Here is a 15171-nt window from a genome sequence, read left to right as displayed (position 1 = left end):
TCTGGAACAAAACAAAGATTCCACTCTCACCAATTCTATTCAAAATTATAACTAGAGGTTCTAGACAGTGCAATAAACTGATATATAGATAGGTAGATAGATAGATAGAAAGGGACAGATAGAATCATTCATCCAGATTGGAAAGGAGGAAATAAATGTGTTTCTCTCAGTAGACTGCATCATTATCTATGTAGAAAACCCAAAGATTTCACAGTAAAGCTACTAGAACTAATAAAGAGTATTCTATACCAGAGGATCCAAGATATGCACCAATAAATCATATTTCTTTATGTTAGCAATGGCAATCCAAAAGATAAGGAAATAATTCCATTCATAATAGCATCAGAAAGAATAAAGTATTTAAGAGTAAATTTAACAATAGAAATGCAAGATTTATACACTAAACTATAAAACATTTCTGTGAGAAATTAAATATATAAATGGAAATTTCTGAGTTGGTGAACATGTGAAGATTTGAGGAGAGTGATGCACTAGGAGAGGACATGGAAGCTCCACGTCCTTTCTCCATACCTTGCCCTATGCATCTCTTCCATCTGGCTGTCCCTGAGTTATATCCTTTTATCATAAGCCAGTGATCTAATGAGGTAACGGAGTGAATTATCAAGAAAGATTTGTCCCCATCAGTAGGGCTAGTGAGTACCAGAATTAACAACTGGGCATATCTGATTCCTTGCCCTGTGTTCTTTTCTTTATTGAATGCTGCCACCTCCCTGACTTTTTTGTCTTAAGGCAGATAGTCATATGAGTATAACTGAACTAAGTAAGACTAGTCAGTGGTACCTGGCACATCACCTGGAGGGGCTCTAGTGGGTGTCTGGGACCCTAAAAAGGACACATCATGGGGTCAGTTTCCAGGCAAGAGGAGCAAAAGAACTAAGGGACCCCTAAAACCAAAGCAGAGCTGAGCCTATTCTGATCACATGCTCTGGACATTCACAATGTGGAGCCTGGTATCAGAGCACATCTGGGAGATGTGGCAGGTGTGAGCCAGCAGGCCATACACAGCAGAGCAGGGAGGGAAAGGCAATGTATGCATTTTTAATGTAATGCACACACAATTTAAATAATACATTTATTTTAGTATTATGTGAAAAGACCACTTGTTAGTTTTAGTGATTCAGACAAGCCCACTAAGGATCAAAAAAGAAAATTTTTCATTAGTACAATTACATCTGGTACTTGAGCAAAGAAATCAGATTTTAAAACATTACTGCCAGTGGGAAAGTGCTAGTGAGATGCAAAAATGACATCATTTTGATTCTGACTTTAGCCACACAAAGCCATTTCAAGGGTTCACAAGAAAGATGGAATCATGGGGGAAAGAAAAGTAGAATGTGAGTGTGTTGCTTCTGTATGTTTAAAAAAATTTAAAAGCCAGTGATGAATGTTTTGAACATTTGCTTCCTTAGGTTTTATACTATAATAATCAACCATCAATTTTCATAACAAATATATTTGTTTCTATGTATATAACCATCAACAAAGACAGAAATAGAAAAAATTAAATGCAACCAGAGACACTTTACCTAACCATATATAAAATTGTTAAAAAAGCACACAAAAAGAATCCAAGTACTTTAAACAACATAGTCTTAACTGCATACCCTCCTCAGTAGAACAGGTAAAGAGGGGGAGAGAAAAGGAAAACACTGCAGAGAAATCCTGAAATTCACTTGATGAGTTTGTTTTATTGAAATGAATATAGCGAATCTAAATACTTGGTACTACAAGATTGAAAAAACATATAGATGTGTTCTCAATGTGAAAAGGGGAGATACAAATACAGAATAGGGGAAGGAAAAAAACACTGCATTATCATATTGAAACCAAAGGCATCAGCATAACCTCACGATTAAAATTCAAATACGTATTTAACATTGCAAAGAATAAATAAATAAATAAACAAACAAACATTACATGTTTATGGATTGGAAGACTTGATATTTTAAGACGGCGGTTGTTTCCAAGTTGATCAATAATTGATAAAATAGTCAGTGCAATCCCTATTAGAATACCAGCAGGTTTTTTGCATAGAAATTGATAAGCCAATCCTAAAATATATATGGAAATGAAAAGGACCTTGAATAGTCAAAACACTTTTGAAAAAGAGCAACAAGATTGGAAGACTCGAACACAGCCAATTTCAAAACTTACTCTAAAGCTATAGTAATCAAAACAGGGTGTGGCTAATGTGTTAAGAATAGCATGATTCATAATAGTCAAACACTGAAAATAATCCAAATGTCCATTAACTGGCAAAATAGAATATCTCATTTGATTTTCCATTTGGAATTCATCTGTAGTATTCCAAAACATGGGCTATCCGTATAATAGAATACTGTTCATCAATTTAAAGAAACAAAATACTGATACATTCTGTAATAGCATGAATCTGAAAAACATCATACAGTGAAAGAAGTCTTTCTCAAAATACAACGTATATGATTCCATTTCTGTGAAATATCCAGAAAGGATATTTTTATAGGGACAGAAAGCAGATAAGTGGCTGCCTACAGCTGGAGATGGGCCTGGGGATTGACTGCAGAAAGACCCAAGGAAGTTTTTTGTGTTGAAGAAAAGGTTCTAAAACTGGAGTATAGTGATGGTCACACAATTCTATAAATTTACTAAATATTATTGGGTTGTGTACTTAAAATGAGTGCCTTAAGTGGTGAGTTTCCAAATAAAGATTTGTTTAAAAACAAAAAGAAAGAGAATGTTGATCTAGGCCAATAAAATTCCCTTCTGGGTAATCTGAACTAGAAAACCCAAAGAAACCAAAAAGTCAGAGGAACTGTAGTAGCAAGGTTTTAGTAGAGTGAGTCTGAGACAACCACGGTGATTGGTGTGCATGCCTGCGGCATAAGGAAGCAGGTATTATGAGTAAGCAGAGTTGGTAGAAGAAGAATGGAGAGAGACTATGTGCGGAAATAGAGAGGCCCCGCGAGCAAGGTTAAGTTGTTCAGGCGAGACAGAGAGAGTAGCAGTTCTGAGAGATCCCCTGATTCCTGACAGTTTTCCAGTTCCAGTCCCCATGTATCTTCACAACAAGGACTTCCCTTATTCTGGCCTCTGTGACTGGAAGTAATCTGTACTTTTAGTCAAACTATCCTGAGTAGAAAAGCTAGCAATCTTCTGTAAGAGCCTTATCAGATCCCATTCATTATAAATACTGGATGTACTGTTGGCATACCCATAGTCCTTAAGGAAAAGCAGCTACAGGTGACTCACAGTCTCCAAGTCTCTTCTTGGGAGACCTCTAAGGTAGAATGACACAGCAAGTGGGGACTGTGGACGCCCAAGGCCCACTGTTGTCTAGAAACACATCGAGAACCTCCATTTCCCCCTTTTTTATTGTGATCATCTTAGGCACGACATAAAAAAGGTTATCTAGAAAAAGTTGAATTTCACACCATAATTGTAAACTAATAATTTTATTTAATTAGTCACCACATAAAGGAACTTAAAGAAGAGGGTCGTTTTTCCTTCATAAGAAGAACATTTTTTTGTGGTAGTGTTTTGGGCTCTGATGAATAGAACCTATTTTGTAGGCAATATATGTCTGAAAAGTACCTTTGGCAAACCAAAATCCCCTCCACCTCATAATATGACTGCCCCCAAGACAAACAAGAATAAAAGTGAATACGCATCTGCAAAATGTGTAGCAGTTGAAGATGAAACTCAAATAATTTGTACTTTGCGCTGACACCCACCCAGGCAGTGTCTGATGTGGAAAATGTCATTCAAGGACCATGGTTTATTAAAATTCGCACTTAGAAGTCTGTGGTCAATCCCATGGGTCACTTGAGATTCCTAATTCTGCCTTGATTCATGCAATAAAATGCCCTCTGCATCTCAGTTCTGGAGACTCCTGTATTTATTTAGCTTCTAAACACAGTCTGAAGTGGCTTTCTTCCAAGTAGTTTAAAAAATACACCCACAAAGCCATTTCTTGAAAAATGAAACACCCTGGAAAGCAAGGTAATGAAAGAAGGGTACTTACTGTTTCCCTTTGCATTTGCCATTTGATTAACCAGTTCTATGCTAAGTCCTTTAGAAATTTTGTTATAAAACTCATTCTTTGGGCAGCCATCCTCCCTAGATCTCTCTCATTCCTCAAGATGCTTCCTGCTAAGCATGGGCTCCACTTGATATAATGAGTTTGCACACATTTCCATCGGCGCCTGATGAGACCAGGAGTCTGCCCAGATTCCTGGTTAGCAGGGCAATGCTCCCTTTCCATCTCCACCCCTCACACACACAAACATTCAAAATTAATGGAGCCAAGACAGAGAAACAGAAGGAGAACAAAACAATCTATAGGCAGGGGAAGGTTGAACACCTCTTAAACATATGGGCAATGGGTCCTCGGAGAGTGACTATCAGATAAAGGCACTGTGGGTACATTATCTTAAATGCAGGCTTGATTTAGAGTAGAGAAGAGTTATTGAGGTCTGTTGCTTTACCCCCTAGAAAGGTGGAATGTAGATCAAAAAAGCATGTTCTCAAAACATTTCTAATCATTTCCCATTCCCTTAAAGTTGTGTGTATTTCTCCTGTTTTATTCTTTTATTCTGCCTGTAGAAGATAAATTTCTAGAATACTAGGATTTTTAAGATAGAAATCCTCATTAATTCAGTGATCTGACTTTATAAAGAAACGAGGGCCCTTTGGATTAATCAGTAAATTAATTTATTCACTAAAAATCTTTTGCAGAGCATCGGTGACCTGACATGCCCCCTAGCTTCTGGAAATTGCCAGTAATTCTCTGCATTCCTTGGCTTATAGATACATCACTCTAATCTCTGCCTCTGTCTTCACATTGTCTTTTTCCCTGTGTGTCTACATACGGCCTTCCCTTCTGTGTCTCCTCTTCTGTCTGTGTCTTCTTTTTTTATAAAGACAATTTCTCGGGATTTTGGGCCCACCCCAATCTGGAATGATTTCATCTCAAGATCCATAATTACACTGGCAAAGATCCTTTTTCTAATAAGGCTGTATTCACCAGTTCTAGGTACACATATCTTTCCAAGGAAGTCAGGGGGAGGGGGATGTCACCATTTAACCCACTCCAGACCATGTCCTTAATTTACCCTTGTTACACCTAGATTTCAACATCCATGCATTTGTCATTGTCCATTGGTAGGGCTACCTCACTGGGCACTGAGGGATGATTCAAAGAAATGTCAATCACAGGAGTCCCCATCCTCCAGTAACTAAACTGTGGGAAAATAGGACGAATTTAAGGAAAAAAAAAAATGTCATGAAGAACCTAAGGGTAAGAAAGGAATAAAGACACAGACCTACTAGAGAATGGACTTGAGGATATGGGGAGGGGGAAGGGTAAGCTGTGACAAAGTGAGAGAGTGGCATGGACATATATACACTACCAAACGTAAAACAGATAGCTAGTGGGAAGGAGCCGCATAGCACAGGGAGATCAGGTTGGTGCTTTGTGACCACCTAGAGGGGTGGGATAGGGAGGGTGGGAGGGAGGGAGATGCAAGAGGGAAGAGGTATGGGAACATATGTATATGTATAACTGATTCACTTTGTTATAAAGCAGAAACTAACACACCATTGTAAAGCAATTATACTCCAATAAAGATGAAAAAAAAAAAAACTCTGTTGTAAAATTACAAATCTTTTCTTCCTGAGTTCCCTGTTTTTCCAGTGGCTTAAAAATGTGGCATCCTCTCTGACTCTTTTAATTTCCTTTGCATACCTGATGGTTTCTGAAGAGAGAAAAGTAAAAGGAAGATGGAGGGGAGAAAGCAAAATAGATGCTTTTCTTGCTGGAAACTTAGTCATTCAGATATCTATAACCAGATTTGAAAGCAGGTATAGTTCACATTGTAAGAGATTGACAGGGAAGGAGAGACCATTGCTCTTTCTCCCTTTGGTGGATTTTGTCTTAGCTGAGGAGAGAATGTGGAATAATATTATAGGTAGAAGACAAATTGAGATGGGCAAATGCCAGGACATAACTCTGCTAAGGCAAGTGCGTGGATAAAAATACTTTTCAGGCTTTTGCCACTTAGAGCTTCTGCTACCACAGCATATACAATATTACAGACTTGAAATCTAAAGGGAAAAATCTGACTTTTGTTAAGTAAAAATGAGTAACATTTATAAGTAATCAGTAGGTTATTTAGTCAGAGTTAATAACATTTATATGTAACAAATAGTTGATCGTATATGTTTCCTTTTTGCAAAATTTATCCTAGTTTAGTATGGAGTTTAACACAAAAATCATATATAATTGTAGTAATCAAGTAGCCACTTCAGATATACTACTGGTTGAACATGAGAATGGCCTCTGCCCACGCCTGTGCTTTTCAAGGCACCACACCCTTCTTAAAATAAAAACATAGGGCTCTACAATCATGCCAAGAGGAAGTTAGCTTATTGGTTACAAACAATGATTCTGAAATCAGATAGCTTAGGTTCAAATAACAGCACAACCATTTATTTGGACTGTGGCCTTTGGTAAGCTCCTTAACTTCTCTGTGCCTCAGTTTCCTCATCTGTAAAGTAGTTGTAATAAGACTACACCCTTACAGGATTCATGTGAAGATTAAAAGAGGTAAAAATATATAAAGCTTAAAACAGTGTCTGGAAAGTAAATAATACATTTTAGCTATTATTTTATTAATGATAATCCTTATAAAAGCCAGGCAAAGTTGGTATTTATGATACCAGTTTCACAAGTAAGAAAACAGGTTCAGAAAGACTAAATGACTTGGCCAAGGTTAAATTAAAAGATGAAATTCAAACCCTGTTTTTCTCACCTCAAATCCCATAAAAGTCACTATACCACACTTGTTCTCATTACAACTGTTTTACATAAGGTACCTAAAGGAAGTAGAAAACAACTAGCTTTTAATTGGGTGCATCATATGCTTGACAAGTAGGAGTTCAATCAACATGAGAGGTTGACAGACTGATAGGCTGGCTGAATATAAAGCTGTGATTCTCACCAGGGTGGTTCTCTTGCTGTTACCAGATTTATTCCTGACTGTGGTATTTGTTCCTGCTGCCCTCCTCATCTGTATGGTCCTTCTTTCATCCCCTTGTCCTTCCTCCAATTGCTTATTCAAATTCTACACAACTATCAAGAGCCCCTGCAAGATGCTACCTCTATTTCCCACAACTTAATGAGTGTTGCCAGATATGCGTACCATCTGCACTATTATTTATTTAGTACTTTCTTTCAATTGATGCACTTTTTATTCTTAAATTTGTTTGAAAAGTAAACCATCATAAATGAAAAACCAGTTTGACTTGGCATAAACAGAAGCTAGAAAGTCACTATGATGTAAGCAAAATAAAACAAAATTCTAGCTAGATTTTGTTGCTTGCCAAAGGCTCTGAGTGTGAGGCTTGCTTGTCCTTGTTTAAGAAATAAATCAAATACTTACCTGGAAGGGAAGATACCAGGATCATGAAGGTGATTGTCCCCCGTCGAGGTTTATCCATAGCACTCTGGATGTGCTGTGCTGACCCCTGTGATTTCCCCAAATGTGGAAAACTTCACTGAATAATTTGTGATTGTTGGGGACTGCATTTGTACTTCCCGCTGTGGGGTGAAAAAAAAAATGATAAGCACATGCTACGTATTAGTGATATATTTGCATCAAATTGAAATTTTGAAACTTCGTCATTGAAATAAACAAAAAAGCTGAAAAGAAAATAACTTTCTCATTTAGTGCTTCAATCTTATTTAATGCCACTTTCCAGTACTGCATCATAGAATCTCTCTTACAATGCTATGCATCTCAAGCTTTGGAAAACACTAATTTATCTGATCACCTATCCTCATTAGTTCTCTTGTGAATGTCACCATTTATCTATGACATTTATTTGGGAACTTAATTACAATGTTTCTTACATGATATTTAATTAGTTTGTACCATTTCATGTGGGCTGATAAAGGACGAATACTCAGGATAACAAGGTCTTAGTCACAAGTCACAGTTTAGCCAAACCAGAACTCATCTCATGTACAGTGACTCAGTCAATGCTTTGTTTGGAAGGGGGGGGGTGGAAATAAAAAGGAAAATTTGAATTGGTCATAGTAAATTATTTTTAAGCAAATCAGAAAAGAATTATATATGGAAATGGCTGTATATATTTCTTTGTCCTGAGCCTGTTAATGATAAATCATGTTCTGTATGTAATTATATACAGTTATATATAGCTGTAAATATAATGGCCTTCATAAGATAAGAATATTTAGCAAAGTTACTTGTTGTATTATTGCTTATTATTTCTGTTTTAAAAGCTGATAGTTTAAGCAAAGTTTAGCTTTGGATTAAATTGTGGATTAAAGTTTAGCATTTCAAAGTTCATTTGCATTTCATAAGACTTCAGTTTCATATGAGAGACAAACTCAACCAAGAAATTTTAAGTTGCCAACCACCCTGATTAAGGATTTGGTTTTTACTAAACTTCTAAGTTTGAGACTAGGTTACACACTTATTTGCTCTTTGACTTCACCTACTTCCTTTTCTTAAAAACACATTTGCATTGTGAAATTTATAAATTAAAAAAAAACAAGAATAATACTTTAGCCATATTCCATAGCATTCCTCTCTATTAAGATTTTATATCCACAGAACTGAATCCAAATTTGAAAATAGTATGCCAAATGAAAACACTTTATTATCTTCAGAATAATACATCCTTGATTTTAGGATAAAAAGTTATATATATTCCAGTATTGATTAAATATTTAAGATTTACAGAATTTTGTCCTCAGAATAATAATATATTCATTCATATATAAAAGTCTGGACCTCTTAAGACTCAATAAAAGGATTTTGAATTTTTTTTAAATAAATTTATTTTCTCTTTGGCCGTGTTGGGTCTTTGTTGCTGCACGCGGGCTTTTCTCTGGATGCAGCGAGCAGGGGCTACTCTTCGTTGCTGGGAGTGGGCTTCTCATTACCGTGGCTTCTCTTGTTGCAGAGCACTGGCTCTAGGCGCGTGGGCTTCAGTAGTTGTGGCACACAGGCTCAGTAGTTGTGGCTCGCAGGCTCTAGAGCGCAGGCTCAGTAGTTGTGGTGCACCGGCTTAGTTACTCCGCAGCATGCGGGATCTTCCTGGACCAGGGCTCGAACCCGTGTCCCCTGCAATGGCAGGCAGATTCTTAACCACTGCGCCACCAGGGAAGCCCGGATTTTGAATTGTTATATGTTATTTTTTAAATATTCAGCTACATCTTTAAGGCATAGTTATTTTTCTTTTGTGTAATATGTCCCTCTAAAATCATTATGCATTTTTAAAAACATCTTTATTGGAGTATAATTGCTTTACAATGGTGTGTTAGTTTCTGCTGTATAACAAAGTGAATCAGCTATACGTATACATATATCCCCATATCCCCTCCCTCTTGCGTCTCCCTCCCACCCTCCCTATCCCACCCCTCTAGGTGGCCACAAAGCACTGAGCTGATCTCCCTGTGCTATGTAGCTGCTTCCCACTAGCTATCTATTTTACAACTGGTAGTGTATATATGTCCATGCCACTCTCTCACTTGGTCCCAGCTTACCATTTCCCCTCCCTGTGTCCCCAAGTCCATTCTCTCATTATGCATTTTTGAAGGATGAAAAAAATGCAAAAAAGGATAGTCAGAAGGTTTTGTCTGATATGAGTTTAAAAATTTTTCATTCTCTGTAAAGTCTATCAGCAAGAAGGTTATGACCTGATATTAAAAGCAGGAGGAACAAAAGGTTTTGATTTCATTTGTATTCTAATCCTCTGGCAGCTGATAAATATTTTAACTGCAACTTTCAAATACAACATTATGCCATGTTCAAAAGTATTTTAACTAGTTATCAAAAGTAGGAATTAATTACATAAGCTTTCCACTCAGAATGGTTTAGTGGAAGGAAAAGCTGTCTCTTTGAGTAAAAGAGAATGGACCTTAGAACCAACAGACCTGAATTATAATCACGGTCCTCCCTTTGAGAAAGCAGTTTCACTGCTTTCAACTAATATTTGCAGATCTGCAAAATGGAAATAATAACGTCTTTCTTGTAGACATCAGCAATTAATATATGGAACTGATCATAAGAGTTGCTTGAAAAATAGTAGCTATAATTATCCAAGCAGGAATATTAAGTAAGGCATTCATTTTCTCTTAAAAATTGAATTCAAAGAGGTAGAATTAGTTTTATAATTATTACTTTCTATTGTTATTCGTTCATTCCTTATCTTTTTACCAGAGACCTGGTAGTAGGCTCTGCGATTACAGCTCTGAGTAAAACAAGAAATCCTGTCCCCCTGGAGTTACATTCTAACTAACAACAAACAAATTTTTAAAAAATCAATGCCCTGGAGTGCTAAAAGGACTGTTGAGCAGATGAGGCAGAGTGGTGGACTAGCGTGGAGGGAAATGAGGTGTACAACGTTAGATAAGGTGGTTGGAGAAGACTTCTCTGAGTGGTGGAACCTGAGCAGAGTCGTGAAGGGTGGGAAGGAGCCAGTGTAGACCTGAGAGGGCAACACTGAGGCTAGAGAAGAGCAAGCAGGGACCCCGGAGGCAGGAGGAGCCCTGGGACGTTGATCTACCACAGAGATGCCCAGCAGGGTGAAACAGCTGGAGTGAATTGAGGAGGAAGGCAGGAGCCACGTGCTCTGAAGAACTGCCAGCTGCACTGAGGAGAAGAATAACTCCTTATTCTTGGAGCAGCCAAATTCAAATTCCAAAAGAGTTTTCTAGGTGGCTATTGCAGGTACCAAGGGGACAGATATAGGTGCTAGATGAACAGTATTTGATTGAATGGTGAGACATATTTGGAATATATTTTGAAGCTAGAGCTGATGGGGTGAGATAAAGAAGTGAATAAGAAAGGCCACTAGTTTTTGACTTGTGCACCTGGGAGACAATTGTACCATGCTTTGATCTAAGATGGTGAGGGGGGAGGTGGGTTTGAGGATTCTAGTCAAGAGTTATGAATGGATAAAGAAGATGTGGTATATAGATACAATGGAATATTACTCAGCCATAAAAAAGAATGAAATAATGCCATTTGCAGCAACATGGATAGACCTAGAGATTATCATGCTAAGTGAAGTAAGTGAGACAGGGAAGTCTAATATTATACTATTGCTTATATGTGGAATCTAAAACAAAAAGATACAGATGAACTTATTTACAGGAATAGACCCACAGGAATAGAGCCACAGACATAAAGAACAAACTTATGGCTACCAAAGGGGAAGTGAGGGAGATAAATTAGGAGTTTGGGATTAACATATACATATTACTGTATGTAAAATAGACAACCAACAGGGACTTACTATATAGCACAGGGAAGTATACTCAATATTTTGTAATAACATATAAGGGGAAAAATCTGAAAAAGAATATATATATAAAATATATATATATAATATATATATATATATTATATATATATAAACTGAATTACTATCACTGTGCTGTACACCTGATATTAACACAACATTATAAATCAACTATACTTCAATAAAAAAGAGTTCTGTTTCGGGCATGTTAAATTTAAGTTGCTGGTGAGACAATCAAGTGAAAATACAAAGGAAGCAAGTGAATATTTTTAAACTATCATTACTGGGCTTCTATTTGTTTCAAATTTTTTCTATATTTTTTTGTTTGGCAAATCTTGGTTCATGGTGCACACACTCCAAGTTGTTGAAGTGATCTTTGATTATAATTCTCTCAGGTGATTTTATTTGTAGAAGCTCTTCTGAGCTATATTTACTTTAGAGGAATTCCCTAGTTTTCAGAGGAATCTGTATGAACCATTCTGAATCTTCCTCAGTTCAGGAGATGCACAATATCTTAGTAGGAATATGACACATGGCAGTGCCACTCATGAAGTACCTACCAAAATTTCTGTAGTTGTCTGGGTTATCTAGGCGTATTCAAGATGTGGGGCTGTACTAGGTGCTCCAAAAGAGGATTCAGCAAAATACAGCTCACAGGCCAATCCAGACCCACACCTGTTTTTGTAAATAAAGTTTAATGGGAATACAGCCATATATATTCTTTAGGTATTCTGTATAGCTGCATTCACACTACAATGGCAAAGTTGAATAGTCACTAGAGACTTATGACCCACAAAGCTTAAAATGCTATTTGGCCCTTTAAGAAAAATTTGGCTGACCCCTGCTCTGAGGTTTCTTCTAATCAGGAAGCCTCTTGATTTTATCATTTGATGAAAGTAAATCAGAAATGAGCTAAGATCTATATCTATTTACCACCTGAAACAACTGTGAGAGTACATTTGATATTCAACATTTAATTTTAGCAATTTTCTTTTCTTTCCTCTAAAGCTGAGATTCAGAGTTCAATCAAAGCCACAGAAACACCAGGTAAGTTAATTTTCTTTCTCTGAAAATATTCCTGGGTAAAATCCCAAGAAAGACAAAGTAGATCAATCGGTCTGAGGACAGGGTGAAATAGCACAAAGGAAAACATTACATGGCAACTAAAATATTTAGGAAATCTTGTGTTAAAAAAAATGCAGTCCCGGAGAATATACAATGATGTGCCTCAGTGCTCTGGGGCTGGGATGAGTGGAACCAGTTCTGGTAAATGCATAAAGCCTGTGGAATTTTCCTCTGTTCCTGGTCTGTTTATGTGGTCAGCTTGCCCTCTCTCAGAAGTATAGAGTGTGTGTTTGCTGTCTTCTCTACTTTCTAACAAAGCCTGGTCCTGGCATCCAAAGAGATGATGTTATAAACCACAGTTAACAGCCTAAAATGTTATCACTTCAAGAAGTGCTCATGCTTTGCCATCGTTAGTTTTAAACTGAATAAATTCTGGATGATGGAGCAGCAGAAATTGAAAAAGATTATTGGGCAGAGGAAAATGATAATGTTGAATCTTCCTATTGTTTTGAAATTATAATTGTTTGGGGGATTTTTTGTTTTCCTACATCCTACCTGGTATTTATATAAATGACAAATCTCTTAGGTTCTCAGTAATAACCACCTTTGGTATATATAAAATGAGAAATACATGAAGTAAACTTGTAAGATCATGTAAATTTTTTAAAAATTGGAAAAATAAAGCCATGAAAATTATAAGTGACTCTGATAGCATATTCACAGCAAATGTCCTAAATAATCATCATAGTCTACTTTCAAAGAATTAGAAATGGAAATTATTATGCTTTTAACTTTTCATTATTTATCTTCTACATAATATATCAAATGAATAAAGAAGTTATTTTTATATTGTTAACTCTATTTCACCTTATCACCATATTTTTTATTCTTATTTCCATCTACATAGTCTAGAAATGCAACAGAAAAAAACATTGGGAAAAACAAAGCAAAACAAAGCATAAAAATACTACATCCAGGCAAAGAGGGTAGCTTTACGTTGGCTGATGCTTTGCACTGTTCTGGAGAAGTCCTGTCCCCCTGCTTCATGGATTGGTTATCAAGGAGAAGTTACAGATGAAAGACAATTGGGAAGCTGACAAAGTGTCAGCTCATTTTAAGGGGAGACTGAAGCATCTTTTATTTTGTTTGAAATAATGGTATTAACACAATGCCAACTTTAGCTATAATTGATTTTTAAATGTAATAAAAAGCCCATTTAGACTTTAATTTTGAATTATAGAAACTAATTCTCCTAAAACAAATAATAGACAAACCATTGATTTGAATAGCAGACTAGAAAGAAATGAGGCTGATTCTATCAGCTGTAGAAAAGTCAGTCTCAAACTTCAGATGTATGTTTTGGCTAAAGACTAAATCCAGATACACTCAAAAAAATTCACAAATATTCACCCATATGATCAAGGAGGGGCATCTTCCTTAAAATAATTAACATTTCTCTTTTAGGTAAAGTTGAGGTAGACTTCTTGACCACAGAATTATTAGTACTGCTTCCTTCCATAAATATGAGCTAAATATACATTTAGTTTTTGACTAGAACATACTGAGTTCTCATGTTTGATATTTTCTTTCAGATTATGCATCTGACTTTAATTTTCTTGAAAAATTATGTTTTTACCACTCTCTTGTTGAAATTGTTGATTGTTTTATGTAGGATCTTTTTTTGGAATTCAGGATAAGTACAGCAACTATATATAAAATGTGAATTATAAGCAATTGTACAAAGATATGACATTCAATTTTATGGAATAAAGATAAAAGATAGTCATAGTTAGATGGAAATGATCAAAGTCAGAAGACATGTCCATTCATTCCATTCAACAGAGCAAAGGTAGTATGAATGGACGACTGAGTTTACCAATGCTAAGCATGAGGAATTCATGCCCAATATCTAAAGCATGTGGGAAAGTCAAACTTCACCTGACCACTGTAACATACCTGGTGAGACTCCAAATTTTGTATAATCCCCTGCCAAATATACAGAATGGTATATTCAATCAATCACTACTAACTGAGGCATTCAATAAATATTTGTTCTGTTCCATCACACATAACGCTAGCTAAGAGTTTGAGTGTTACATGGAGCCTGCCATTAAAGGTTACTAAAGACGAGTCAATATTATAAATAACTATAATAACTCCAGCAGTCATGTCAGTATAAAGTGATGTGTCATAGATGAGCCTCAGATAACCTTATGTTAAGATCAGAGGAGGAAGAGATTTTTTTCCCCTTTAGCTGTTGTGGTATACATTGGGTGGGAAAAAGCATTTTAAGAAAGATGAGGAAGGGGTTCATGAAAAATTTAGCTCTGAATTCAGAGCTAATGAGGAGATAGAAAGACCCATTAAAAAGTGATGAAAGACTATTTATTCCCCAGAGATATACGCAGCCATCATGTGGCCATTACAACAATTTAAAGCAATGATAGAATTCACTTTTCTTTAGCCTTATCATTTTCTCACAGACAGGCAGAGCTAATAACTTGTCCTTGAAAATGAACCTCTTGATTTCTTTGATAAGAGACCTCAGCTCCAGAGAAAAATGGAACAATATGCCTCAGAGTATTGGGAAAGGAATAAATCATCTGCCGTTAACTTTCTGAAAATACAACTATATTTGTCAGGGTTTTCCAGAGAAACAGAACAAAAAGAATATATATATATATATATATATATATATATATATATATATATATATATATATATTTGTATATATGCATGGAAATCTATAAAGAGATTGATTATAAAGAATTG

General features: G+C 36.2%; 1 protein-coding gene and 1 non-coding gene across 2 annotated transcripts in view; both read left to right on the top strand.

The window, feature by feature from the left end:
• The window catches only part of EMCN (endomucin), a 55576-nt gene that overhangs the window by 17353 nt on the left and 23052 nt on the right, over positions 1-15171 (top strand). The window contains exon 5 of the mRNA XM_060098082.1: positions 12343-12381. Coding sequence (XP_059954065.1) covers positions 12343-12381 — 39 coding nt within the window. The remainder of the gene's footprint in view (positions 1-12342; positions 12382-15171) is intronic.
• LOC132501199 (U1 spliceosomal RNA) lies at positions 7435-7601 on the top strand. Its single transcript, XR_009534190.1, has one exon. It is a non-coding gene; the product is annotated as a U1 spliceosomal RNA (small nuclear RNA).

This window comes from Mesoplodon densirostris, chromosome 1 (assembly GCF_025265405.1).
Source record: "Mesoplodon densirostris isolate mMesDen1 chromosome 1, mMesDen1 primary haplotype, whole genome shotgun sequence".
NCBI lineage: Eukaryota > Metazoa > Chordata > Mammalia > Artiodactyla > Ziphiidae > Mesoplodon > Mesoplodon densirostris.
Note: the sequence above shows the minus strand (reverse complement) of the source record. Positions and strands in the feature narration are given on the sequence as shown.